This window comes from Salvelinus sp. IW2-2015, linkage group LG18 (genome assembly GCF_002910315.2).
Source record: "Salvelinus sp. IW2-2015 linkage group LG18, ASM291031v2, whole genome shotgun sequence".
In the NCBI taxonomy this organism is placed as follows: Eukaryota; Metazoa; Chordata; class Actinopteri; order Salmoniformes; family Salmonidae; genus Salvelinus; species Salvelinus sp. IW2-2015.
In genome coordinates this window covers 13,472,333-13,499,501 of record NC_036858.1, presented here as the reverse complement: position 1 = coordinate 13,499,501, position 27,169 = coordinate 13,472,333, and the positions used below count along the sequence as shown (strand labels likewise).

Below are 27,169 nucleotides of genomic sequence, written 5' to 3'. Positions count from 1 at the left end.
CTTGTTGATCTCTGCACCAGACAGGATGCTCTTGCCAGCATACTTGGGGTCCAACATGTACGCTGCGGCGTGTATGGGCTTCAGGCAGAAGTCTTCACGCTTTTTGATGTATTTCAGAACTACAGTTTCCTCTGCTTGGAGCAACAGTGAAGTGGGCAGGGCAGTACGGATTTATTTTCTTACATTACAAGCTGAGTCTGAACATCAGACAGGATTGCATTGTCTCCCTCAATCTGTGCAATGGCTACTGCTATAGGTTTCAGGAGTTTCAGGCTGCTTACCACTCTCTCCCAAAATACATAATCCGGGAGGATCCTCTTGATTGGGCTGGCCACATCGGCAGACTGTGATATGGCCATTTCTTGGAGAGACTCCTTCCCCTCCAGGAGACTGTCAAACATGATGAAAACACCACCCCAACGGGTGTTTCTGGGCAGCTTCAATGTTGTGCTCTTATTCTTCTCACTTTGCTTGGTGAGGTAGATTGCTGCTATAACTTGATGACCCTTCACATACCTAACAATTTCCTTGGCTCTCTCGTAGGGTGTATCCATTGTTTTCAGTGCCATGGTGTTCTTGAGGAGCAGATTCAATGCATGAGCAGCACAGCCAATGGGTGTGATGTGAGGGAAGGACTCCTCCACTTTAGACCAAGCAGCCTTCATGTTCGCAGCATTGTCTGTCACCAGTGCAAATACCTTCTGTYGTCCAAGGTCATTTTTGACTGCCTTCAGCTCATCTMCAATGTAGAGACCGGTGTGTCTGTTGTCCCTTGTGTCTGTGCTCTTGTYGAATACTGYTTGAGGGGTGGAGATGATGTAGTTAATTATTCCTTGCCCACGAACACTCGACCACCCATCAGAGATGATTGCAATACAGTCTGCTTTCTCTATGATTTGCTTGACCTTTCACTTGAACTCTGCTGAACTCTATGCTGGGCGAAGAACATTCAGAAATCTCTTCCAATACACATTGCCTGTGAGCATCAGAGGTGAACCAGTTGCTTACACAGCTCGAGCAAGACATTAATCAGCAATTCTTCTGACTACGTTCCTCCATTTAGAAAAAAAAACTTCTGATTCCTGGAGGACCATGAGCTGTTGCTAATGATAAGGTGTCTGATTCATCATTTTCATTTCAAATAGAAGTAGAAGGACTTTTGTCAGAGGTTGCTTGTTGTGAGCGCTGATGGAACTTTATGCACTTGGCCAGATGATTCTGCATCTTTGTTGCATTCTTCACATATGATTTGGCACAGTATTTGCAAATGTAAACAGCTTTTCCTTCTACATTATCTGCAGGTAAATGTCTCCACACATCAGATAGTGCCCGTGGCATTTTCCTGTAAAGTTGATAAAAATGAGTTTTTAAAAACAAATACAATTCCATGTACATATAAATTGTTAAGCGGTTAGATTAAACAACTCCTTTGTAAGATAAATGTTTTTTAAATGAAACATGTATGGAAAAAGGTGAATTTACACTAGTAGGGTGTATCCGGCTCAAGCAAGCTAAAACCTACATGGTAGCAAAAACTAACTAGCAGAAATTGTTAACAAGTTAGAAATTATTAAACACACATTGCTGTAGGCTACTATTTACTAGTTAACCTCTCTGGGATATTCGGGACGCTAGCGTCCCACCTCAACAACAGCCAGTGAAATGCAGGGCGCCAAATTCAAAACAACAGAAATCCCATAATTTAAAATTCCTCAAACATACAAGTATTTTACACCATTTTAAAGATAAACTTGTGTAAATCCAGCCACAGTGTCCGATTTCAAAAAGGCTTTACGATGAAACACACCAAACGATTATGTTAGGTCAGTACCTAGTCACAGAAAAAACACAGCCATTTTTCCAGCCAAAGAGAGGAGTCACAAAAAAGCAGAAATAGAGATAAAATGAATCACTAACCTTTGATGATCTTCATCAGATGACACTCATAGGACTTCATGTTACACAATACATGTATGTTTTGTTCGATAAAGTTCATATTTGTTATACTAAAATCTCAGTTATACATTGGCGCATTATGTTCAGTAGTCCAAAACATCCGGTTATTTTGCAGAGAGCCACATCAATTTACAGAAATACTCATAATAAACATTGCTAAAAAGATACAAGTGTTATGCATGGAATTTTAGATCCTCTTCTCCTTAATGCAACCGCTGTGTCAGATTTCAAAAAAGCTTTACCGGAAAAGCACACCATGCAATAATCTGAGTACAGCGCTCAGACAACAAACAAAGCCATACAGATTATCCGCAATGTTGTGAGTCAACAGAAGTCAGAAAATAGCATTATAGATATTCACTTACCTTGATGATCTCACCAGTTCGACAAATGTTTGATTTGTTCGATAAAGTCCATCATTTATGTCCAAATACCTTCCTTTTTGTTTGCGCGCGTTTAGTTACAACCATCCAAACTCACGAGGCGCGGGCAAGTCCAGGCGAAAGTTCAGACGAAAAGTCTGAACTTATTACAGTTCGTAGAAACATGTCAAACGAAGTATAGATTGAATCTTTAGGATGTTTTTAACATAAATCTTCAATAATGTTTCAAATTCCTTTGTCTTTAGAAATGCGATGGAACGCAGCTAAATCTCACGTGAGCGCGCGTGATCAGCTCATGCCAGACCCCTGACTCATTCAGCTCCCATTCCCCCTCCTTCACAGTAGAAGCATCAAACAAGGTTCTAAAGACTGTTGACATATAGTGGAAGCCTTAGGAAGTGCAAGCGGACCAAATTTACACTATCTTGGATAGGCAAAGAGTTGAAAAACTACAAACCTCAGATTTCCCACTTCCTGGTTGGATTTTTTTCTCTGGTTTTTGCCTGCCATATGAGTTCTGTTATACTCACAGACATCATTCAGACAGTTTTAGAAACTTCCGAGTGATTTCTATCCAAATCCACTAATTATATGCATATTCTAGCTTTTAGGGCTGAGTAGCAGGCAGTTTACTCTGGGCACCTTTTTATCCAAGCTACTCAATACTGCCCCCCTGTCCCAAAGAAGTTAACAAGAAATCATGTATTTCATATAAAATATATTCACCCCACCCAGTATTGTAATCCAAACTTACTAAATAGCATGTAGTCCTTGGCTCAGACAGTGTAGTAGTGTGGGCTCAAAAGCGTCTCATTAGTGTGCAAGATCTTGAGAATCAGCTGTACATGTGATGGAAGAATGCACTGTGCATGCAGAGGGTTGCAATTCCATTGAATTGGGGATAGTTTAACCAAAATATGCCACAAGACCTAGAATTGCCTTATGTGTATCCCACAAAAAAGGGTCACTGTTATAAGCTAACTTTTTTTGTTGAATTTAAGCAAAATTCCCCAAATTCCCGGGCTTAACTTCCCATGGAAAATTTACGGAAATTTACCGGAAAGTTTCCGACCCTTTGCAACCCCAATCAGTACACAGGTGCACCGTGTGCTGGGGACAATAAAAGGCCACTCTAAATTGTGCACTTTTGTCACACAACACAATGCCAACGATGTCTAAAGTTTTGAGGGAGAGCGCAATTCGCATGCTGACTGCAGTAATGTCCACCAGAGCTGTTGCCAGAGAATAGAATTAGTTAATTTCTCTACCATATGTCGCCTCCAACGTCGTTTCAGAGAATTTGGCTGTACTTCCAACAGCAGGCCACGTGTATGGCGTTGTAGGGGCGAGTGGTTCGCTTATGTCAACGTTGTGAACAGAGTGCCCCATGGTGGCAGTGGGGTTATGGTATGGGCAGGCATAAGCTATGGACAACCAAGCCATTTGCATTTTATCGATGGCAATTTGAATGCAGAGAGATACTGTGACGAGATCCTGAGGCCCATTGTCGTGCCATTCATCTGCCGCTTCAGCATGATAATGCACAACCCCATGATGTAAGGATCTCTGCATGATTCATGGAAGCTTAAAATGTCCCTGTTCTACCATGGCCTGCATACTCACCAGACATAGCATGTTTGGGATTCTCTGGATCGACGTGTACGAGACCACGTGTTCCAGTTCCCGCCAATATCCAGCAACTTCGCACAGCCATTGAAGAGGAGTGGGACAACATTCCACAGGCCACAATAAACAGCCTGATCAACTCTATGCAAAGGAGATGTGTTGCGCTGCATGAGGCAAATGGTGGTCACACCAGATAGGGGTGAGGCTCACCATCTTTTTTTTTTAAAGGTACCAACTGATGCATATCTGTATTCCCAGTCGTGAAATCTATAGGTTAGGGCCTAAAGAATTCATTTCAATTGTCTGATTTCCTTATATGAACCTTAAACTCAGTAAAGTATTTGAAACTGTTGCATTTTATATTTTTGCTAAAACAACCATAGTATGCCATGCCCTTTGCCCTCAAGGATACTTGCAGTCTTTTCACTATAAAATATATATCTCTCCCAATTTTGTTAACTTATTGGAATGGAACAACTCTAAATCAAATTTATTGTTCATATACACATGGTTAGCAGATGTTATTGCGAGTGCAGCGAAATGCTTGTGCCGAGTACTCGGACAAAACAAGTATTGTAACGGATATGGAGAATTTCCCAAATACGAATATGACACGGGTGATTTTGTAATTATCCGTGATTGGGGGGGAAAATAAATTTTCAGCTGCCAGCACGCATCTCTCTCTCCCTCAAACAGTGTGAAGTGCTGTCTGCTCCAAACAACTATTGGCTAGTTCTTCTGTCTGTAAAGAAACGGGGCGGGGTATCAGTTGAGCCTGCCGCAACGATTGGATTAGAACAAGCCGCTCTCCCTCGGCTCTCATTTTCCCCGGACAGACACTCACACAGTCAGTCGTCTTAGGGCACAAGTCTCCCCTTCTCCAAACATTGTGTATAAATCAGAATCCGTAGCTAGTCATTGTTGTTCAATAGTTATTTCCTGTTGACTTTGCTCAGGCTATATGGTGGTTTTAGTCTGTCACCCTGTCGTTCTCAACTAACATCAAGGCGGTGACCCGTTCCTGTAGGTTCATGCTCTACAACATTCGCAGAGTACGACCCTGCCTCACACAGGAAGCGGCGCAGGTCCTAATCCAGGCACTTGTCATCTCCCGTCTGGATTACTGCAACTCGCTGTTGGCTGGGCTCCCTGCCTGTGCCATTAAACCCCTACAACTCATCCAGAACGCCGCAGCCCGTCTGGTGTTCAACRTTCCCAAGTTCTCTCACGTCACCCCGCTCCTCCGCTCTCTCCACTGGCTTCCAGTTGAAGCTCGCATCCGCTACAAGACCATGGTGCTTGCCTACGGAGCTGTGAGGGGAACGGCACCTCCGTACCTTCAGGCTCTGATCAGGCCCTACACCCAAACAAGGGCACTGCGTTCATCCACCTCTGGCCTGCTCGCCTCCCTACCTCTGAGGAAGTACAGTTCCCGCTCAGCCCAGTCAAAACTGTTCGCTGCTCTGGCACCCCAATGGTGGAACAAACTCCCTCACGACGCCAGGTCAGCGGAGTCAATCACCACCTTCCGGAGACACCTGAAACCCCACCTCTTTAAGGAATACCTAGGATAGGATAAAGCAATCCTTCTAACCCTCCCCCCTCCCCCTTAAAAGAGTTAGATGCACTATTGTAAGTGGTTGTTCCACTGGATATCATAAGGTGAATGCACCAATTTGTAAGTCGCTCTGGATAAGAGCGTCTGCTAAATGACTTAAATGTAAATGTAAATGTACTTGGGGTTGTTTAGTAGGTCTACTTTGTCTGTCCATTGCTGACGTTGTTTGTCGTGATCCAAGCCACTGCATGCTTGCTTGCTATTATTATTTCTTCTCACCCAGGCATGTTTACCGAGCGTCAGATCATTAGAAAGTAAAATGACAAATGTAGATTGTTTTTATTTTGATTGATAAAATGTTGTGGCATAAGACGTTTTGCTTCTCTCAAAAGTGAAACAATATACGGGGCAAGCAAATTAGCCTAGCTTCATCTCTAAATCTGTGTCTGGAATAAATGCAGGCAGTAGAAGCCAGCCATGCATTAGGCTATTTATTAGCCGTCGTTGATAATTGGACTAAGTAAGTTAATGATGTGCATTTTCATATGTCGGGTCGTTTAACAATGTGTGTGAATGAACATAACGATGTGCTCTGAGATGCACTCTGAGTGATAGTGCAGTGATGTGCACTTGTGGTATAGGCTTTACCGGCATTTAAACCACACTTATGGGTTTTCCGATCACGAGTAAATCTGATTACGAGTATCAGGTGTGCTTAAAAATGGATACGATCACGAATACAAGTATGACAACATCGGCACAACCCTGCTCTAACCAGTTGTATTTTGCTCATTGTTTGGCTATTGCGTAACTAGAAAGAAAGCATTTACTTATCTGGCATCTTCCTGTGTACTAGAAAGAAGATATTTGGGACGTTGTCCCAGTCTGTCTATTAGATAGCCAGGGCACCTGTTCAATTGGCAAGCTATTGTACCATTGAACGCCTATCAATTCTATTGTTCTTCAGGTGGCCCCACCCACACCTCTGAGGGAGAACTCTTGTCCCCGCCCACCCCCTCCCCCTGAGGGTGTGGTCATCAGTGAGGTGGGCGGTGCCCGCTGGACCAACCACAGCCGGCAGAGGGGGTTTGTGGAGCTGCTAGGACCGCCCCTGACCTCCCTACAGGGCCTGGTCCTGACAGTGTTTGAAGAGAATCGCACCGGTACGACCATGGCCCTACCCCTGACTAGTATCACCGACCACAACGGCTTCTACCTCATCGGGAACGTCACCGGAGCAGGTGAGAGCAGGGTGATGTTCACTAGGCATGAATCAGGAAAAAAATGGTGTGAAACGGGGAGGGACTATTACTAAACAAAAAAAAATATTTCTCTCACACGTTCCCTCCCTCACCTGGTCTATAATCTCTCCACTATCTCGTTCACAGACCAGGTGTTTCCCGAGGGGGCCACAATTCCGGCCAATGGAGCCGTAGTGCTGTGTTCTGACACAGTCACTGTGTGTAGAGCTGGTACCACCCTAACCAACAGCACTCTCCGAGACACCCTAGTGTTCAGTAATGACCTGAGACTTCTCATTAAACTCTCAGCCACCAGAGGGCAGCAGGTGATGCCTGTACTCAGGTAGGAATGAAATTCACTTGTTTTTACTGCTGAGAATAAAACTCTTCATCAAGGTATATAGATCAAGTGAAGCTAGACAGTCTTTTCTTAGGGCCCGGTTCAGTCCGATCCGCTTTAGCTGACATCCGCATAGCTGATGTTTTGACAGTGTCAGAGGTGGAAATGCGTTAGAAAGCTGTCAAATCCACAAGCGGCTGCGCGAATTATATCTAAACCGGACATTTCCATTGACTGCACCGAGTCGGATTAAGAGAAATCCCATGCAGCCTTGTTTACAAGTTCAAACAATGGAATGTGAGATGTAATCTACACCACAATTAGGCTGATAGAAATTCTCGTAATTTTTTTTCTTTAATGATTTTCAATTTGAGCATTATTATTTCTATTAGGGCCAAGACGATACCAGTATCTCAATATTCTTTCCAGGGCAAAAATGAAAACACGAAGCAGACAAATCTGGTCCTTTATAAACCTGCTGTATGTAAAATATTGTGTGCTATAGCTTGGAAAATAAATTAAAGGTGACTGGATGACAACATAATGATGTTTGTTTCCAACATTAGGGCTGGTTTCCAGTGATACTGGTATCGTCCCGGCCCTATTTCTATATAGGCTACGCTTTCTCGTTCTAAACTTCTAATGCGAGTGGGACAGGTATGGGTTCGTGACAATGATCACAAGAGCAGCTGCTCACCGATTTGACAGCTCAAACATCAGCTATGTGGGTGTCTACTATCGCCAGTTAACATCGATCTGATTGAATCTAGGCCTTAATGTCAATAAATATACCTTGCATGTGTGTGCACGCGCATCTCTGTGTACGCTACAGGTCAGTGGAGGAAGGTCCTGTGTCTCTCAGCCGTTGCTCCTGCTGTGAGGCGAGAAGCCCTTCCTCCTGGACCAGCTCCTCCCCCACCCCACGCTTGACTAACATCTGCCCCAGCCCCGCCTTCTCCAGCGACATCGACCTATGCTTGGCGCCCCTCTCCGGTGATTGGCAGGAGCACCCAGGAAGTAAGCCATGTCATCCATATTTCTTGGGAAATGGGGCTTTTTATGAGGATTTTAAGAAAAGGGAAGTGTAAATGGAAATTGACGCCAGTAGCACACATTTCCGGAATGATTAGAGGAATAATTCTGTCTGCTGCATGACTAGACAGTTTGTCTGATATAGCGTATTCGAGGTGTTGTATTTTTAAGTACGTAATACATAATATAATGTTCAATCAAGTGGTCTCAACTCAATAGTATCTCTAATGGCTTATGTACCGTCCTTAACCATACTAACGCTCACTCTTTCCTTCTTTCTCTCTATCTGTTGCTCTCTTTCTGTCAGACTGCAGTGGGCTGGTGCAGGGTCACAGTGAGATGGATGTGGCTGGCTACCTGGAAGAAAGATGTCACTGTGGTATCTCTGCCCTCTACCTGCAGGGTGAGATACAACACTCTTGCATTACAGAGACAACAAGCACACACAGACACAGTTGCAAACAAGGGCACACCAGTGGAGGCTGGTTACTTGAACATGTTTGGATGGCAGACCCATGGTATAGGCGCAGAACGCACAGAGAGGACAAAGTGTCTTTTTAAAAAATCATCAAAGACAAATGTATTTTAACCTAAAACATTTAATAGACATATTATGGTGAATGAGAGGGCTACTTAGTGTGGGGAAGGGATCACAGCAGTGATTGAATGAGGCATGAGTTGAAGTGTTCAGAGGCTTCTGTGTAGGACAGGCTCATCATGGATGGATGGAGTTCCAACACTTCCACTGAGGGCAGGACAGGATTTGACTGGGATAGACCAAAAACAATAACACGACACGGTTACAAAAAGTGATGAGAAGGATTTAGTCCAAGCAAGGATTAAAATCCCGTTGAGGTGTAGTAATGTCAATGTGTATGTGATTGACTCTACATACAGTAATGAGAGAAAATGGACAGGGCTACTCGGTGCTTGGAGAGGAAACATTCATTGCGCCACTGGATGAGACGACAAATGAGACATGGCTTCAGTTCTTATCAGGAGGGAATTGACACTGGGAACAGGAGGGGACTTTTTAGGGGGTGGATCAGCTTTAATATTGCGAACAGATTGTATCTTCCAATGTAATTGTCTGCATCATTTCCAATGCCCTATACAGATATATATATACAGTTGAAGTCAGAAGTTTACATACACTTAGGTTGAAGTCATTAAAACTTGTTTTTAAACCACTCCACAAATTTCTTGTTAACAAACTATAGTTTTGGCAAGTTGGTTAGGACATCTACTTTGTGCATGACACAAGTAATTTTTCCAACAATTGTTTACAGACAGATTATTTCACATATAATTCACTGTATCACAATTCCAGTGGGTCAGAAGTTTACATACACTAAGTTGACTGTGCCTTTTAAACAGCTTGGAAAATTCCAGAAAATGATGTCATGGCTTTAGAAGCTTCTGATAGGCTTATTGACATCATTTGAGTCAATTGGAGGTGTACCTGTGGATGTATTTCAAGGGCTACTTTCAAATTCAGTGCCTCTTTGCTTGACATCATGGGAAAACAGAAAAGAAATTAGCCAAGACCTCAGAAAAACAATTGTAAACCTCCACAAGTCTGGTTCATCCTTGGGAGAAATTTCCAAACGCCTGAAGGTACCACGTTCATCTGTATAAACAGTAATACGGTGGTATATACACCATGGGACCATGCAGCCGTCATACCGCTCAGGAAGGAGACGCGTTTTTTCTCCTAGAGATGAACTTAACTTTGGTGCGAAAACTGCAACTCAATCCCAGAACAACAGCAAAGGACCTTGTGAAGATGCTGGAGGAAACCGGTACAAAAGTATCTATATCCACAGTAAAACGTGTCCTATATTGATGTAACCTGAAAGGCCGCTCAGCAAGGATACAGTAGAAACGTTCATATGCCCAGCAGGTAAAGCATCATAGCATCATTACCTCTGCAAGCTCCTTGTGGTTGCCCTTGTTAGCTGAAGTTCCCCTTTCATCGTTCCCCTTTGCTTTGTCCCACAACGTAGCGGTACGAAGCAACGTGTCCCCTACAGGTCAACACTTACATGCCCAAAAATACAGTATCTCTGTATCTTAACTTCTCGTTGTGTTGCACTGTTTGAATACGCAGACCTTTGTCCATTACATGATCGACGCATCTTTTTCCCAGAAACTTGAATTTGATGTGAGAAATGAAACGGGTTCTTAAACAACAGGTCATCTACAAGTGTCTGCTAGGTGATGCCCCGCCTTAGCTCACTGGTCACCATAGCAGCACCCACCCGTAGCACGCGCTCCAGCAGGTATATCTCACTGGTCACCCCCAAAGCCAATTCTTCCTTTGGCCGCCGTTCTCTGCTGCCAATGACTGGAACGAACTGCAAAAATCACTAAAGCTGGAGACTCTTACCTCCCTCACTAGCTTTAAGCACCAGCTGTCAGAGCAGCTCACAGATCACTGAACATGTACATAGCTCATCTGTAAATAGCCCATCCAATCTACCTCATCCCCATACTGTATTTATTTATCTTGCTCCTTTGCACCCCAGTATCTCTCCTTGCACATTCATCTTCTGCACATTCTACCATTCCAGTGTTTTAATTGCTATATTGTAATTAATTTGTCACCATGGCCTATTTATTGCCTTACCTCTTTTATCCTACCTCATTTGCACATGCTGTATATAGATTTTTTTCTACTGTATTATTGATTGTATGTTTGTTTATTCCATGTGCGACTCTGTGTTGTTGTATGTGTTGAACTGCTTTGCTTTATCTTGGCCAGGTCGCAGTTGCAAATGAGAACTTGTTCTCAACTAGCCTACCTGGTTAAATAAAGGTTAAATGAATATAATAAAAAATAAAAAAATTTAATCCACTACATTGTCGTTAGCTAGCCAGTCTGACAGAGAAATCTGCACTCTGGTAGCTAGCTAGCTAGTTGCTACTAAAGTTAACAGGGCAAATAGTGCAATATATTTCAAACTCGACACAGAAATAAAGTTTTAAGACCAAGAAAACAGTATATAATGTACCTCCTCCGTCTCCTGTAGTTTGAAGCAATGAATTTGAATGTAACAATAGCCTAAATATGCTTAACTATTTCAATCTATCCAACAATTTAACCAACTCACAAAGTTTTTAAATCTCATAGTACTGCGTTCATTGTCTGATCCTTTGATTGGATGGACAACATGTCAGATCATACTGCAAAAGCATTGATTGGTTGGAGGACGTCCTCCGGAGTCGTCATAATTATCATGTAGGTCTATGGAAGGTGGCGAGAAGCACCAGCCTCTAGGTTTTGTATTGAAGTCAATGTAGCCAGAGGAGGATGGAAAATAGCTGTTCTCCGGCTACACCATGGTGCTACCCTAAACGGTGCTGTTGAGACTACTGTAGACCGTCATTGCAAAACTGTTTTAATCAGGTATTTGGGCACGTGAATATATTGTATAGTTTTAACTAAAAAGGATAATGTAAAAAATAAAAAAATATTTACTGAGTAGGATGGTCCTCCCCTTCCTCCTCTCATGAGCCTCCACTGGGGCACACTCAATACATTTCCTAATTGATATACCCGCACATAATATTGTGCAATACTCTGTTTTTTGTCATCCAATATTGAGGATGTGGGATTTGGTTTTATGTTTTCTATAATAGTAGAGTAATTGTAGTGTGTGTGTGTGTGTGTCAGTGGCCAACTTCTCCTGTGCTGCCGGGTGGCTGCGTGTGCAGGGAAACATCCAGGCCCTGTCGGACCACCAGAGGGCCCTCATCCTCCAGACCTCCCCCACCCAGGGGGACACCTGTAACGGCCCGGCTACTGACCGACACATGAGCACTGGTGAGCCCCCGCTTGAACAACATTCACTAACCTGGGTTGTGTTAACTAGGCACAAAACGGAAGAAAACTATCCGAAATGGGGAGGTTCTATTTAAATTATTTTATTTGATATTTTGCATGTGGGGATTTGTTAGAATCACCTACTTTCGAAAGAACCTATCAAAAGTGTCTGTTGGAAAGTAGAGTGGCAAATGAGGTGAGCCACTCCTTCCCATCCTCTGGTTATTCTTGCTTCTCTTCCTTACTATGTCAGCCCCCCTTACTATGTCAGCCCCCCTGACATAGCTCACAATTTTAGCTTTTCTGAAATCTCTGCCGAGCGAGGAGGAAAGGAGCCGACCTGATCCTTGCCTCCCACTTTTACATTGCAACCCCATTGGACATCATTCCACCTGCCAATCAACATTGTCTATCTCTGACTGTAGGCTACATCCCTTGTTGCATGGTGTGATTTTATCATTTTGACAAAATTTGTCTACTAAAATGAAAGGGAAAGACGAGTGAGTGTTAGACTTTGGCGGTATACCAGGTGTTTGTCAATACCATTTGAAACTTTCTTTTGAAGTGTTTTAATACACTTTGTATAATTGTAGCTACTTTTTAAGTAAATTACCTGCAGTCAACTTGTGCAATACGTTAGGTGATGAAGAAGATTGCGTTCTTCATTTCACCTGAATGGCGTTGTGTGGGCGAGCGGTTTGCTGATGTCAACATTGTGAACAGAGTGCCCCATGGTGGGGTTATGGTATGGGCAGGCATAAGCTATGGACAATGAACAGATTTGCATTTTATCAATGGCAATTTGAATGCACATAGATACCATGAAGAGATCCTGAGGCCAACTATTGTGCCATTCATCTGCTGCCATCACCTCATGTTTCAGCATAATAATGCACAGCCCCATGTTCCAAGGATCTGTACATTTTTCCTGGAAGCCGAGTGTGTCCCAGTTCTTCCATGGCCTGCATACTCACCAGACATGTCACCCATTGAGCATGTTTAGTATGCTCTGGATTGACGTGTACGACCGCGTGTTCCAGTTACTGACAATATCCAGCAACTTCGCACAGCCATTGAAAAGGAGTGGGACAACATTCCACAGGCCACAATCAACAGCTTGATCAACTCTATGCAAAGGAGATGTGTCATGCTGCATGAGGCAAATGGTCACACCAGATACTGACTCTTTTTCTGATCCACGCCACTACCTTTTTTTAGGTATTTGTCACCAACGGATGCATATCTGTATTCCCAGTCACGTGAAATCCATAGACTAGTCTCCCAGTCCCTGCCGCTGAAAAACATCCCCACAGCATGATGCTGCCACCAACATGCTTCACCGTAGGGATGGTGCCAGGTTTCCTCCAGACGTGGTGCTTGTCATTCAGGACAAAGAGTTCGATCTTGGTTTCTTTTTTGGTCTCCCAAGTGGTGCAGCAGTCTAAGGCACTGCATCTCAGTGTTAGAGGTGTCACAACTGGCTGCGATTGGGAGTTCCATAGGGCGGCGCACAATTGTCCCAACGTCGTCCAGGTTAGAGTTTGGCCGTCATTGTTAATAAGAATTTGTTCTTAACTGACTTGCCTAGTTAAATCACAGACTACAAAAGGAAAACCAGCCACGTTGTGGACACCGACGTCTTGCTTCCGGATAAGCTAAACACCTTCACTTGCTTTGAGGATAACAGAGTGCCACTGACGCGGCCCGCTCCCAAAGACTGGGTTCTCCGTGGCCGACGTAAGACATTTAAGCATGTTAACCCTCGCAAGGCTGCCGGCCCAGACGGCAGCCCTAGCGCGTCCTCGTAGCATGCGCAGATCAGCTAGCTGGTGTGTTTATGGACATATTCAATCTATCCCAGTCTGCTGTCCCCACATGCTTCAAGATGGCCACCATTGTTCCTGTACCCAGGAAAGCAAAGGTAACTGAATTAAATTTCTATAGCCCCATAGTGCTCACTTCTGTCATCATTAAGTGCTTTGAGAGACTAGTCAAGAATCATTTCACCTCCACCTAACTGCCACCCACTTCAATTTGCTTCCTGCCCCTATAGATCCACACCTATTTAAGAATGCTGTTCATTGACTATAGCTCAGCATTCAACACCATAGTACGCTCCAAGCTCATCATCAAGCTCGAGGCCCTGGGTCTGAACCCCACCCTGTGCAACTGGGTCCTGGACTTCCTGACGGGCCACACCCAGGTGGTGAAGGTAGGAAACAACACCCCCACTTCACTGATCCTCAACGCTGGGGCCCCAAAAGGGTGCGTGCTCAGCCCCCTCCTGTACTCCCTGTTCACCCATGACTGCGTGGCCAAGCACACCTCCATCTCAATCATCAAGTTTGCAGACGACACAACAGTAGTTGGCTTGATTACCAACATTGATGAGACAGCCTACAGGGAGGAAGTGAGGGCTCTGGGAGTGTGGTGCCAGGAAAATGAGCTCTCATTCAACGTCAACAAAACAAAGGAGATAATTGTTGACTTCAGGAAACAGCAGAGGGAGCACGACCCTATTCACATCGACGGGACCGCAATGGAGAAGGTGGAAAGCTTCAAGTTCCTCGGCCTACACATCACAGACAAACTGAAATGGTCCACCTACACAGACAGTGTGGTGAAGAAGGCGCAACAGCGCAACAGCGCCTCTTCAACCTCAGGAGGCTAAAGAAATGTGGCTTGGCACCTAAAACCCTCACAAACCTTTACAGATGCACAATTGAGAGCATCCTGTCGCGCTGTATCACCGCTTGGCATGGCAACTGCACCACCCGCAACCGCAGGGCTCTCCAGAAGGTAGTGCGGTCTGTCCAACGCATCACCGGGGGCAAACCATCCGTCCTCCAGGACACCTACAGCACCTGATGTCACAGGAAGGCCAAAAAGATCAAGGACAACAACCACCCAAGTCACTGCCTGTTCACCCTGCTATCATCCAGAAGGCGAGGTCAGTACAGGTGCGTCAAAGCTGGGACCGAGAGACAGCTTCTATCTCAAGGCCATCAGACTGCTAAATAGCCATCACTAGAACATAGAGGCCGCTGCCTATATACAGTTGAAGTTGGAAGGGGGGGGGGGCTGGGCTATCTTCTGTATAGGTTGGCAACTTTGAAGAACCTCATATTAAATAAATGTTGATTTGTTGAACAATTTTTCTGGTTACTACATGATTCCATATGTGTTATTTCATAGTGTTGATGTTTTCACTATTATTCTACAATGTAGAAAATAGTGAAAATTAAGAAAAACCCTTGAATGAGTAGGTGTGTCGTAACTTTTGACTGGTACTGATATATATACATACATACATACATACATACATACATACAGTTGAAGTCGGAAGTTTACATACAATTAGGATGGAGTCATTAACTCGTTTTTCAACCACTCCACAAATGTCTTGCTAACAAGCTATAGTTTTGGCAAGTTGGTTATGTAATGAGAGAAAATGAACAGGGCTACTCGGTGCTTGGAGAGGAAACATTCATTGCGCCACTGGATCAGACGACAAATGAGACATGGCTTCAGTTCATATCAGGAGGGAATTGACACTGGGAACAGGAGGGGACGTTTTAGGGGTGGATCAGTTAGGACATCTACTTTGTGCATGACACAAGTAATTTTTCCAACAATTGTTTACAGACAGATTATTTCACTTATAATTCACTGTATCACAATTCCAGTGGGTCAGAAGTTTACATACACTAAGTTGGCTGTGCCTTTAAACAGCTTGGAAAATTCCAGAAAATGATGTCATGGCTTTGGAAGCTTCTGATAGGCTTATTGACATCATTTGAGTCAATTGGAGGTGTACCTGTGGATGTATTTCAAGGCCTACCTTCAAACTCAGTGGCACTTTGCTTGACTTCATGGGAAAATGAAAAGAAATCAGCCAAGACCTCAGAAAAAAATTGTAGACCTCCACAAGTCTGGTTCATTCTTGGGAGCAATTTCCAAACGCCTGAAGGTACCACATTCATCTGTACAAACAATAGTACACAAGTATAAACACCATGGGACCACGCAACCGTCATACCGCTCAGGAAGGAGACACGTTCTGTCTCCTAGAGATGAACAAACTTTGGTGCGAAAAGTGCAAATCCATCCTAGAACACAAAGGACCTTGTGAAGATGCTGGAGGAAACAGGTACAAAAGTATCTATATCCACAGTAAAACAAGTCATATATCGACATAATCTGAAAGGCCGCTAAGCAAGGAAGAAGCCACTGCTCCAAAACCACCATTAAAAAAGCCAGACTACGGTTTGCAACTGCACATGGGGACAAAGATCGTGCTTTTTGGAGAAATGTCCTCTGGTCTAATGAAACAAAAATAGAACTGTTTAGCCATAATGACCATAGTTATGTTTGGAGGAGAAAGGGGGATGCTTGCAAGCCCGAAGATCGCCATCCCAACCATGAAGCACGATGGTGGCATCATCGTGTTGTGGGGGTGCTTTGCTGCAGGAGGGCTGGTGCACTTCACAAAATAGATGGCATCATGAGAATGGAAAATTACGTGGATATATTGAAGCAACATCTCAAGACATCAGTCAGGAAGATAAAGCTTGGTCGCAAATGGGCCTTCCATATGGACAATGACCCCAAGCATACTTTCAAAGTTGTGTCAAAATGGCTTAAGGACAACAAAGTCAAGGTATCACAAAGCCCTGATCTCAATCCCATAGAAAATTTGTGGGCAGAACTGAAAAAGCGTGTGCGAGCAAGGAGGCCTTCAAACCTGACTCAGTTACACCAGATCTGTCACCCAACTTATTTTGTCACCCAACTTCTGTCACCCAGCTTAATATCTGTCACCCAACTTAATACATTCACCCAACTTATTGTGGGAAGCTTGTGGAAGGCTACCTGAAATGTTTGACCCAAGTTAAACAATTTAAAGGCAATGCTACCAAATACTAATTGAGTGTATGTAAACTTTTGACCCACTGGGAATGTGATGAAAGAAATAAAAGCTGAAATAAATAGTTCTCTACTATTATTCTGACATTTCACATTCTTAAAATATAGTGGTGATCCTAACTGACCCAAGACAGGGAATTTTTACTAGGATTAAATGTCAGGAATTGTGAAAAACTGAGTTTAAATTTATTTGGCTAAGGTGTATGTCAACTTCCAACTTCAACTGTACGTAGTCTTGAAATCACTGGCCACTTTGATGGATGGAGGCCACTGTGCTCTTGGGGACCTTCGATGCTGCAAAAATGTTTTGGTACCCTTCCCCAGATCTGTGCTTCGACACAATCCTGTCTTGGAGCTCTACGGACAATTCCTTTGACCTCATGGCTTGGTTTTTGCTCTGACATGCACTGTCAACTGTTGGATCTTATAGACAGGTGTGTGCCTTTCCAAATCATGTCCAATCATTTTACCACAGGTGGACTCAAATCAAGTTGCAGAAACATGTCAAGGATAATCAAAGGAAACAGAATGCACCTGAGTTCAATTTCGAGTCTCATAGCAAAGGGTCGGAATACTTATTTAAATAAGGTATTTCTGTTTTTTATTTGTAATTTGCAAAAAACTCTAAAAACATGTTTTCGCTTTGTCATTATGGGGTGTTGTGTGTAGATTTGATACTGTATATTCAACTACCTTGAGTATTTGAAAAGTTGGTATTTTCAAATAAACTACAGGTCTATTGACTATTGTGCTTAGGAGCTGTCCAGTTCCTCTTTGGATATCTTCACATTTTGTTTTACAAAGTGGGATTAAAATGGATTTTGTCTTTTTTTGAAGCGGAAGAAATATAATAAATATATATATATGAAACACTAATATACCTTGATTATATAAGTTTTCACCCCCTGAGTCAATACATGTTAGAAACACCTTTGGCAGCGATTACAGCTGTGAATCTTCTTGGGCAAGTCTCATAAGAGCTTTGCACACCTGTATTGTGCAATATTTGCCCATTATTATTTTCAAAATTTTTCAAGCACTGTTAAGGTGTTGGAGACAACAATTTTTAAGTCTTGCCATAGATTTTCAAGCAGATTTTAAAGTCAAAACTTTAAAAACTTGGCCACTCAGGAACATTCACTGTCTTCTTGGTAAGCAACTCCAGTGTAGATTTTACTTTCTGTTGTAGGTTATTGTCCTGCTGAAAGGTGAATTTCTCTCCCAGTGTCTGGTGTAAAGCAGACTGTGTTTAACTCCATTTTGTTTCTTTTCATCCTGAAAAACTCCCGTCTTTGCCGACGTCAGGCATACCTATACCATGATGCAGCAATCACCATGCTTGAAAATAAGCAGGCAGTTACTCAATGTTTTTGGATTTGCCCCAAACATGAGGCTTTGCATTTAGGCCAAAAAGTGTATTCCTTTGCTGTTTTTTGCAGTATTACTTTAGTGCCTTGTTGCATGTTCTGGAATATTTGTATTCTTTTCACTCTGTCATTTAGGTCATTGTGGAGTAACTACAATGTTGTTGGTCCATCCTCAGTTTTCTCCCATCACAGCCATTGAACCAGGGGTGAAAGTAGATTACATTTCTTCCCAGTACAGGACCACCTATGTGTGCACGCACATGCACTCAAAAAATGTATCTGCCTAACAGGCCCACCCCTGGAAGTTCTGCCGCCCTAGGAGAGACACAAAATGTCCACCACCTCCTATCCCCGCTAAACTAAAATAGTGTACAGTGGGGGTTGGCAATGGGTTTGGCCTCAGGCCAATTTGTTTCTTAACTAATAGTCGGCAAAACATAATAGCAGCCCAATTCAAAGGCCTATGATACAATTTTGAACATATCTGGTTAGTAGGCTATATAACTAGTTCAACGTCAATAACATATCCTAATATTTTCAGTCTGATTACGCTCACAAAATTCACCAATGTCTCTTTTGAAATTAGTTTTCTATATTTCTTTGAGCATAGATTGGGGAAGAACTGCTTCCAATCAAGAAAATGTCGCTCTGAAAGTCTCAAAAGAAAGGTGGATAATAAAAATAGACGTTTCAGGGAAGAATGGACAGAGAAATAGGCATTCTTACTGTATTTCTCCAATGTCAAACCAGAGTGTCTTGTTTGCAATGAAACGGTTGCTGTTTGCAAATAATTAAATATTAGACATCATTATGAATCTAAGCATTGCACTTTCAAAAGTTACCTTTCCACACAGACAGAGGCTCGACCGATGCAGAAAACTGCTGGCTACTCGGCTGTTGCTTAACCCAACAACAGCACTGCATCCTTAAAAGCTGCCTTGGTTTTAACATTTTCAGAAAGTGAAAAGCTCAATTAATAGGGACAAAATAGCAAAGTCAATTTTTTGTCTCCAATTTTGAAGGCCACTGCTCAGTTTCAGAATGTCATCGAGACTAATCAATATATCCCCATATGCATCAGTCACGTCTTTTGTGGGCATTGTAAAGCTTGTTTATAGCATAAGGCATCATGGAATTAAGCATTGTCATAGAACGCTTTATATTATCTGGATCCACACCAAACCAAAGCCCAGACACAGAGGTATTTAAAGAGTGCATGGTGACCGATATTAAAGGATTTGGCTATACCGACAAATCTATGGATAGCATAATTGAGTCCGTCAAACAGGTAGGCCTACTTCCTTTTTTTTTTTTAATAGGAAGAAATGTGCTCCAACAAAGCCCTCTTGTTTTTAGTTAAGTTTAATTCAAATTAAGACATTTGTTGAAATGAATTGCTTTCAGAACTTTCTGTCCACCTCCGTTTTGATTATGCCACAGCCGCTCCAAAGCTAATGTCTGCCCTCTTGCCTTTTTTCTGTTGACTTTCTCCTGCACACTCTCTCTCCTTGTTAATGATGGAAAAAGTGTCTGTCTCATGCTATTGTAATACATTTTGTCTCCAGTCTATGGGTTACAGACCAACCACAGGGTACAACTCTTTCTACCGTAGGCTACATCATTTATGTTAAATACATTTGGTGGAGTGCTGCATCTCTCTGGCAACAGCTCTGGTGGACATTCCTGCAGTCAGCATGCCAATTGTACACTCCCTCAAAACTTGAGACATCTGTGGCATTGTGTTGACAAAACTGCACATTTTAGTGTAGCCTTTTGTCCCCAGCTCAAGGTGGTATACATTATAATGTATAATGATAATGTTGTTTAATCAGCGTATTGATATGCCACACTTGTCAGTTGGATGGATTATCTTGGCAAAGGAGAAATGCTGTAAACAAATTTGTGCTTAACATTTGAGAGAAATAAGCTTCTTGTGCATATGGAGAATTTCTGGGATCTTTTATTTCAGCACATAAAACATGGGACCAACCCTTTACCTGTTGCGTTTTAATATTTTTGTTAAGTATATTTTCCGCCCCTGCCTTTGGCAAAGTGGGCACTGCTTATGGGGCGGCATCAGCGTTCACCTAAATAGCCCTCATGCCACTGGGTGGGAGAAGTTATCATTGTTTTTGGGCAGACTAATGTGAGGTGTTATGTGTTGGTGGAGGTGCAGAAAATGCTGCATTCGATTAGGCGGCTGCCAGCTACTATATGGGCAGGCCGGCAGGCTGTGGGGCCTTATCATATAATTATATTTAGAATCCCTATTAATTCAATGGCATCTCTGTGAGCCTAGTCATAAAGATGTATCATTTAACTTTTAAAATGTATTTATTACCTTTTGTTGTGGCATAAACACATTTAAGTCATTTAGCAGACGCTCTTATCCAGAGCGACTTACAAATTGGAAAGTTCATACATATTCATCCTGGTCCCCCCGTAATTCAATGGCATCTCTGTGAGCCTAGTCATAAAGATGTATCATTTAACTTTTAAAATGTATTTATTACCTTTTGTTGTGGCATAAACACATTTAAGTCATTTAGCAGACGCTCTTATCCAGAGCGACTTACAAATTGGAAAGTTCATACATATTCATCCTGGTCCCCCCGTGGGGAATGAACCCACAACCCTGGCGTTGCAAGCGCCATGCTCTACCAACTGAGCCAACCAGTCATGATGTTTTCATCTAATTGTCAAAATCACTTCAAAGGGATCCTTTACTAGGCTACCTGCGCACGTTCATCCACTCGCAACATATTTCCAACCTCCAAACAGTGGTGAATGGAAAGAGACATGTGTTACACAAAACACCCAAAGTATAATGACATCTGGCGATTGTCATTAGGCCCGAATTTATGTGTCCACTGCTGTCTGTGTCGGCCACTCATATCTGCCTTGGCTAAATTGAAGTGTTCTCATCAAACCACATCGCATTTTGTAGCGTAGGCTATAGGCCTACCACACGTTTTCAGTCCATTCGCTAATATTTCATGCCTCTGACAAATGGTAATGATAAATCATGGTGTAATAGCCAACAGTTTTCTTGACATATTGTTTTCACTATTGTGATGGGCTCATGTTTTACCGGTACGGCATACCCCCACTATTTATTTTGCCAGGACACCGTACTAGCTGTCTCTTATACACATCTAGATGTGTATAAGAGACAGGGCTACCAGGACACCGTACTAGACCATACTGGCCTCGTGGTGACATGGTGACCTCCCTAAGGAGTTTCCTTCCCCTCCAGCAGCTCAGAAGGACGACTGCATCTTTCCAGTGTCTGGGTGGTTTTATACATCATCCACAGAATAATGATTAACTTGACCATGCTTAAATATGTATTCAATGTCTGTTTTGTTATTGTTACCCATCTACTAATCACTTCTCTTTTTTTATGAGGCTTTCAAAAAGTTACCTGGTCTTTTGAATACTTGACTGACGGACCTTTACTAATGTATGTTTTTGTCTGGATTCCTTCTGTGTTTTATAGGGCCCTAGAATACTTACGCAAACCAGTGCTTGACTTGGGATGAAAGAGGTGCAGGAACTGTCTTTTCTCAAGTTGGTCCATTTAGACTATGTTCACAGAAATTCCCAAATTACATTCTGCTATAGAGACCTTTTTGATTATTCACTGTTAAGGGTTTATACACATTTTGGCAGATGGAATTTCATGACTTTTCCATGACTTTTAACCAAATCTCCATGACCAATAATTAGTGGCGTCTATGTAGCCTACAAGAAAGTCTGAATAATGTGGTATTGACATTAGAAGGCCGCTGGTCTCTAATCCCATGTTTGCCTACTATCTCCTGACGTTGTGCCCTTGATCAAGGCACCAAACCCACCAAAAAGTAGAATAACTGCACTGTTAGGCTACTGTATAAAACACATGGTCAACCATCCATCTGGAAGCTATTGGGTGTACAGGCTTTAGATCTAGCCCTAACACACACCCGAGTCTGCTTATCAAGGCCCTGTTGAGCAGCTGATGTTTAGGCTACGATGAGGTGCGTTAGAGCGCGGCTTGAACAAAAGCCTGCACATCCAGTAGCTCTCCTGGAGGATGTTTGACCACCCTTGATATAAAATATTACAAAATTGCAACCAAATAATTGTCTTTATACAATTATAAATGATTACATTTGTGTTAATTTGTAAACATTTGTAGAATTTTCTTTTCACTTTGACATTATGGAGTATTTTAGATCAATGACAAAATTACAATAAAATCTATTTCAATCCCACTTTGGAACGCAACTCTATAGGCACTGTACTAGCCGCTGAAAAGATTGGAGATGTAATATTCCTCCATCTTTCGTTTTACTACTGCCCTTAACCTCCCTATGTGACTGCTCTACCAGCCTCTGTTTGCACCCACAGTCTGCCCAGGGCCTTTTTTTTTCTTTTCAGGTTAATGTACCTAAGTTTTCATTTTTGTCTGCACAGCGTTCTGAAATGTTTTGCTACAGTTTTCCCTATTGAACACAACCCTGTTCTTAACCCGGCACACGCAAACAGCCTGAACACACCACACTTATAAAGCTTTATTGAATACCTGGATGTAGCTCTCTTGATATGTGTGAGCAAACATTGATTGGAGGAAATATCTCATTGCCTTAACATGGGTATATTCACTAGTAAGCAAACAGAACTAAACGGACCGAAACAAGGAAGGACCTTCCTGAATTTGTCCAATAGATACTTTAGCGTAGCAAAATTGTTTCCATTTGTAGTAAAGCTTTTTGCTACGGTGCAAAATGTTTCGCTACAGTCATCGACTAAGGTTAGCACCCCCGGAGAACACACCACACACTGACCACTAGTGTTGAGTTGTAGAAGGCCTAAGTACAAATGAACTAACAATAAATGAAGACTAAGGATATTGGTGAAGAGCCAATCAAAGACAAGGATATTGGATGGAATGAAAACAAACCAACCCACAGGATAGCGCTGGAAGCATTTAGTTTAGTCCTCCTGCATTATACTGTATTTTTACACATCATCTGTATCCTTTACTTAGTCCAGTGGGATAGATTATCTGTAGTTGCTGTGTCAAGATTGAGTGTTTCGGTTATTAACTGTGGAAATATGTGCAAAGGTGAAGGACAGATTCTTAACTCAAATTTGACCATTATTGTCCAGAAGGTGGCGATCTTTGTACAGATTTAGACATAGCCAATGGTCATACCAGATTTTGGAGACTTCAGATATGAGTCCATGGACCCTAGCATGCACAGAGCTCCTGATGTTTTTTATTTATTTAAGATAAGCATGGCTGACAATGTGAGTCGAACATGCTCATTTTGGGAGCATAGTTCAGTGCACAGGTTTATTTCCTATGGGCTGGTTTTCTAGGCACAGACTAAGCCTTCTCTGTAAGCTTCGAGAATAGCCATTTAAATGGCTTTTTAGGCTTAGCTGACTGATGGTTGTGTTCTTTTCAGAGTCTGCCCTGGGCCTTCATATTGGCCTGGTGATTGGAGTTCTACTGCTACTGGGACTGGGGGCAGCCCTCTTTACCTACCTCTACAAAAAGAGGTGAGACCACACACAAACACACATTCAAGCCACACACGCACAGTCTCGAATGTGCAAACATACTCAGACGTGCTTATGTACGCACACATCCTGCCTCAGTGGTTAAGTGAAGAGGCATCATTTCACTGTATGCAGCTGTACATAATAGTTACACAGATGTCCCTTTTACGCCAATGTGAATAGAAACATGATTAGCTATCATTATCTTGTCTCAACCCTTCTGAGAAAACAATATACTTTAGTTCGTTCACTTAATAATTGTGCCGTTGTAGCAGTTGTCAAAAGCTGTGTGTATGCTTTTTGTCCTTAGGCGACCACTGGACTATTACTCCATGGAGTTGAATGAGCATGGAGAGGGACTTTCTGAACTTTAAGTGTGTGTGTGTGTGTGTGTGTGTTTGTGTGCGTGCGTGCATGTGAAGGAGCATTCTTTAACGCTGGTGAGTGAAGGGAAGTTGTCCTGCCTGTCTTTTTTCAAACATTGTGTTCTTTTGTCTGTGTTTTTGAATGGGGATCTCCCACTAGATAAGGGACCAGCACCATTTTTGTAAATGTGTACGACTTACCATGCTTTTACATTCCCTACATCATAATTCCCAGTAAATGTTGCACTAGTTTTACTACTATGTCATAATCATGGTTTCACTGTCTTGTGCGTACATTTTTTTCCTTCATATTCTTTTTATTAAATCTATCTGAAAGTGTATGAAGTAACAAGACTACAAATCTAAAAAGCAATCATGAGTTACCGGTACTGAAAGTTCTGTTGATTTGTTTGGTTAAAATGTGAATGCTTGTGATGAACCAGTGATTATAGTCTGTAACAATCTTTTTTTAAACTTAAAAAAAAAAAAAAATTGGCAGAATATATGTTGTTTACATTCTATTAGTTGAGGAATAGAAAAGGAATATGAAAGACCATATGGAGCCTCTCCTCTCCTGGAGTACTTTATAAGCACAAAGCTATTTTATGATACTCCCCCCCCCCACCCAACTGTTAGAAATTATGATTTAATAAGAATAGTATTTTTATTATTGGAAAAATTGGTCTGTATTAATTTGAAACCGTTTGTATTCTAGCTGGCTTGCAAACTGCTATTGTGCCTTTTTACTTTTATGAGGTCAAAAGGCCTGATCTGATGAGTATTTTGTAGAGAAGAACTATAGCAATGTCTGTGAGAGCCTTGTGTGTAAATTTGTTTTAAATGTTCTCAGGGGGAACCAAAATGTAGAAGAAACCATAAATACAACCAATCACATTAAAAAGGGTATTTACTGTTAGACACAAATGGAAGTAATTATAGGTTTGCCGAAATGTTCATGATCAAATTCAGAGCAAAAACCAGGCTGTCCTTTTTGTATTCAATTCTGTTATTTTCAATCTGCTGGAAGTGCATTAACTTTGATCAGCTCCTTGCCATGGAATAGCATAAGACAGTGGTTTTCAACGATTTTCAAGGACTGCCCTATACAACACAATCACTCCAGTTCTTTAAAGTTTAGTGGTCATAGCACAGCCTTGTTTTTGCCCTAGATTTGCTCTTTATAAAATAATAGAACCGTTTGTGGCTTTGCTATCAAAATAATTGTTTAACTGCTTTGAAATGTCTCATTGTTTTGTTTTTGTGGCCAAATGTATCTAGATCAATACTTTATGTAAAGGGAATTTGAAGAATGTCCTTTTTTTGTCATTTTATTGCTCTTTTTAAACCACTTAATCGTGTTAGTACATTTCAATTGAATGCACTTTGGTAGATATATTTTTTCATGCCATGTAGCTAAGTTTGTATTCAAATAAATTGATATTTCTTTAGATGTATGAACATCTTGTCTGTATTTCCTTTTCTATTCCACTATCGGTCAACAAACCCACCTCTCCCTCTGTTTCCCTCCTTTCATGTTCCTGTTAAAGGAGTTGGAGTGGACTCAAGTGATTTAACTTTTACTGTTGAAAAGCGAAACCCCAAGTATAAACACAGTGAAGTACACACCCGAAAGGGTAAACAAATGTTTTTAGCAAGATAGTGTCTTTTAGACACAACTGCAAACTCCAAGGAGAAGGGCAATCAAGGACTGATTGCTTGAGGAGCAATGGAGAACAAAAGAGGAAAGGCCACCCCGCTATGTCATGACATACATGGACAACTGAGATGTGCCTTTTTATTAAGTAAATCAGGTGTTAAATGAGGTGAAAAGGAGACTGGAGTGCCACTTTTAAGGGACAAAATGAATGGGTCTGTATAATCAAAGTGGTGCCTCACCTTCTGCACTCATACCTGCAGCTGTAATTTCTCCTAAATGGACCTCCTACTGTTTCTTAGCCCTCAAAGAGCCCCCTGCCCAGTATGGGTGCACTTAACAAGACCTGACAATTATGTGATTGATATAATGTTGAAAGCCAGTGTGAGGGTCTGCACTCAGGCTTCAATGGATTGTGGCCGGTGCCACCATAAAGAACAACAAAAGATAATAGTGCAAAGTGCTAAACCCACTAGCATTTTTTAGCACATTGCACTAGTACATTTTGTTATTAATTCGAGCATGAATTAAATAGTGTGTGATTTTTATATATATATATATATACAGTATATCACAAAAGTGAGTACACCCCTCACATTTTTTTTTACATATTTGAGTATATCTTTTCATGTGACAACACTGAAGAAATGACACTTTGCTACAATGTAAAGTAGTGAGTGTACAGCTTGTATAACAGTGTGAATTTGCTGTCCCCTCAAAATAACTCACACAGCCATTAATGTCTAGACCGCTGGCAACAAAAGTGAGTACACCCCTAAGTGAAAATGTCCAAATTGTGTGGCCACCATCATTTTCCAGCACTGCCTTAACCCTCTTGGGCATGGAGTTCACCAGAGCTTCACAGGTTGCCACTGGAGTCCTCTTCCACTCCTCCATGACGACATCACGGAGCTGGTGGATGTTAGAGACCTTGCACTCCTCCACTTTCCGTTTGAGGATGCCCCACAGATGCTCAATAGGGTTTAGGTCTGGAGACATGCTTGGCCAGTCCATCACCTTTTACCCTCAGCTTCTTTAGCAAGGCAGTGGTCGTCTTGGAGGTGTGTTTGGGGTCGTTATCATGTTGGAATACTGCCCTGCGGCCCAGTCTCCGAAGGGAGGGGATCATGCTCTGCTTCAGTATGTCACAGTACATGTTGGCATTCATGGTTCCCTCAATGAACTGTAGCTCCCCAGTGCCGGCAGCACTCATGCAGCCCCAGACCATGACACTCCCACCACCATGCTTGACTGTAGGCAAGACACACTTGTCTTTGTACTCCTCACCTGGTTGCCYCCACACACGCTTGACACCATCTGAACCAAATAAGTTTATCTTGGTCTC

General features: G+C 42.2%; 1 protein-coding gene across 1 annotated transcript in view; it reads left to right on the top strand.

Annotated features, from left to right (window-relative positions):
- si:ch211-183d21.1 (uncharacterized) overlaps positions 1-25,624 on the top strand; it is a 30,462-nt gene extending 4,838 nt beyond the window's left edge. Inside the window, exons 6-12 of the mRNA XM_024007684.2 lie at positions 6,491-6,764; positions 6,912-7,107; positions 7,937-8,121; positions 8,444-8,539; positions 11,813-11,962; positions 23,712-23,805; positions 24,116-25,624. Coding sequence (XP_023863452.1) covers positions 6,491-6,764; positions 6,912-7,107; positions 7,937-8,121; positions 8,444-8,539; positions 11,813-11,962; positions 23,712-23,805; positions 24,116-24,179 — 1,059 coding nt within the window. The 3' untranslated portion in view covers positions 24,180-25,624. The remainder of the gene's footprint in view (positions 1-6,490; positions 6,765-6,911; positions 7,108-7,936; positions 8,122-8,443; positions 8,540-11,812; positions 11,963-23,711; positions 23,806-24,115) is intronic.
- Positions 25,625-27,169: the final 1,545 nt, after the last annotated feature.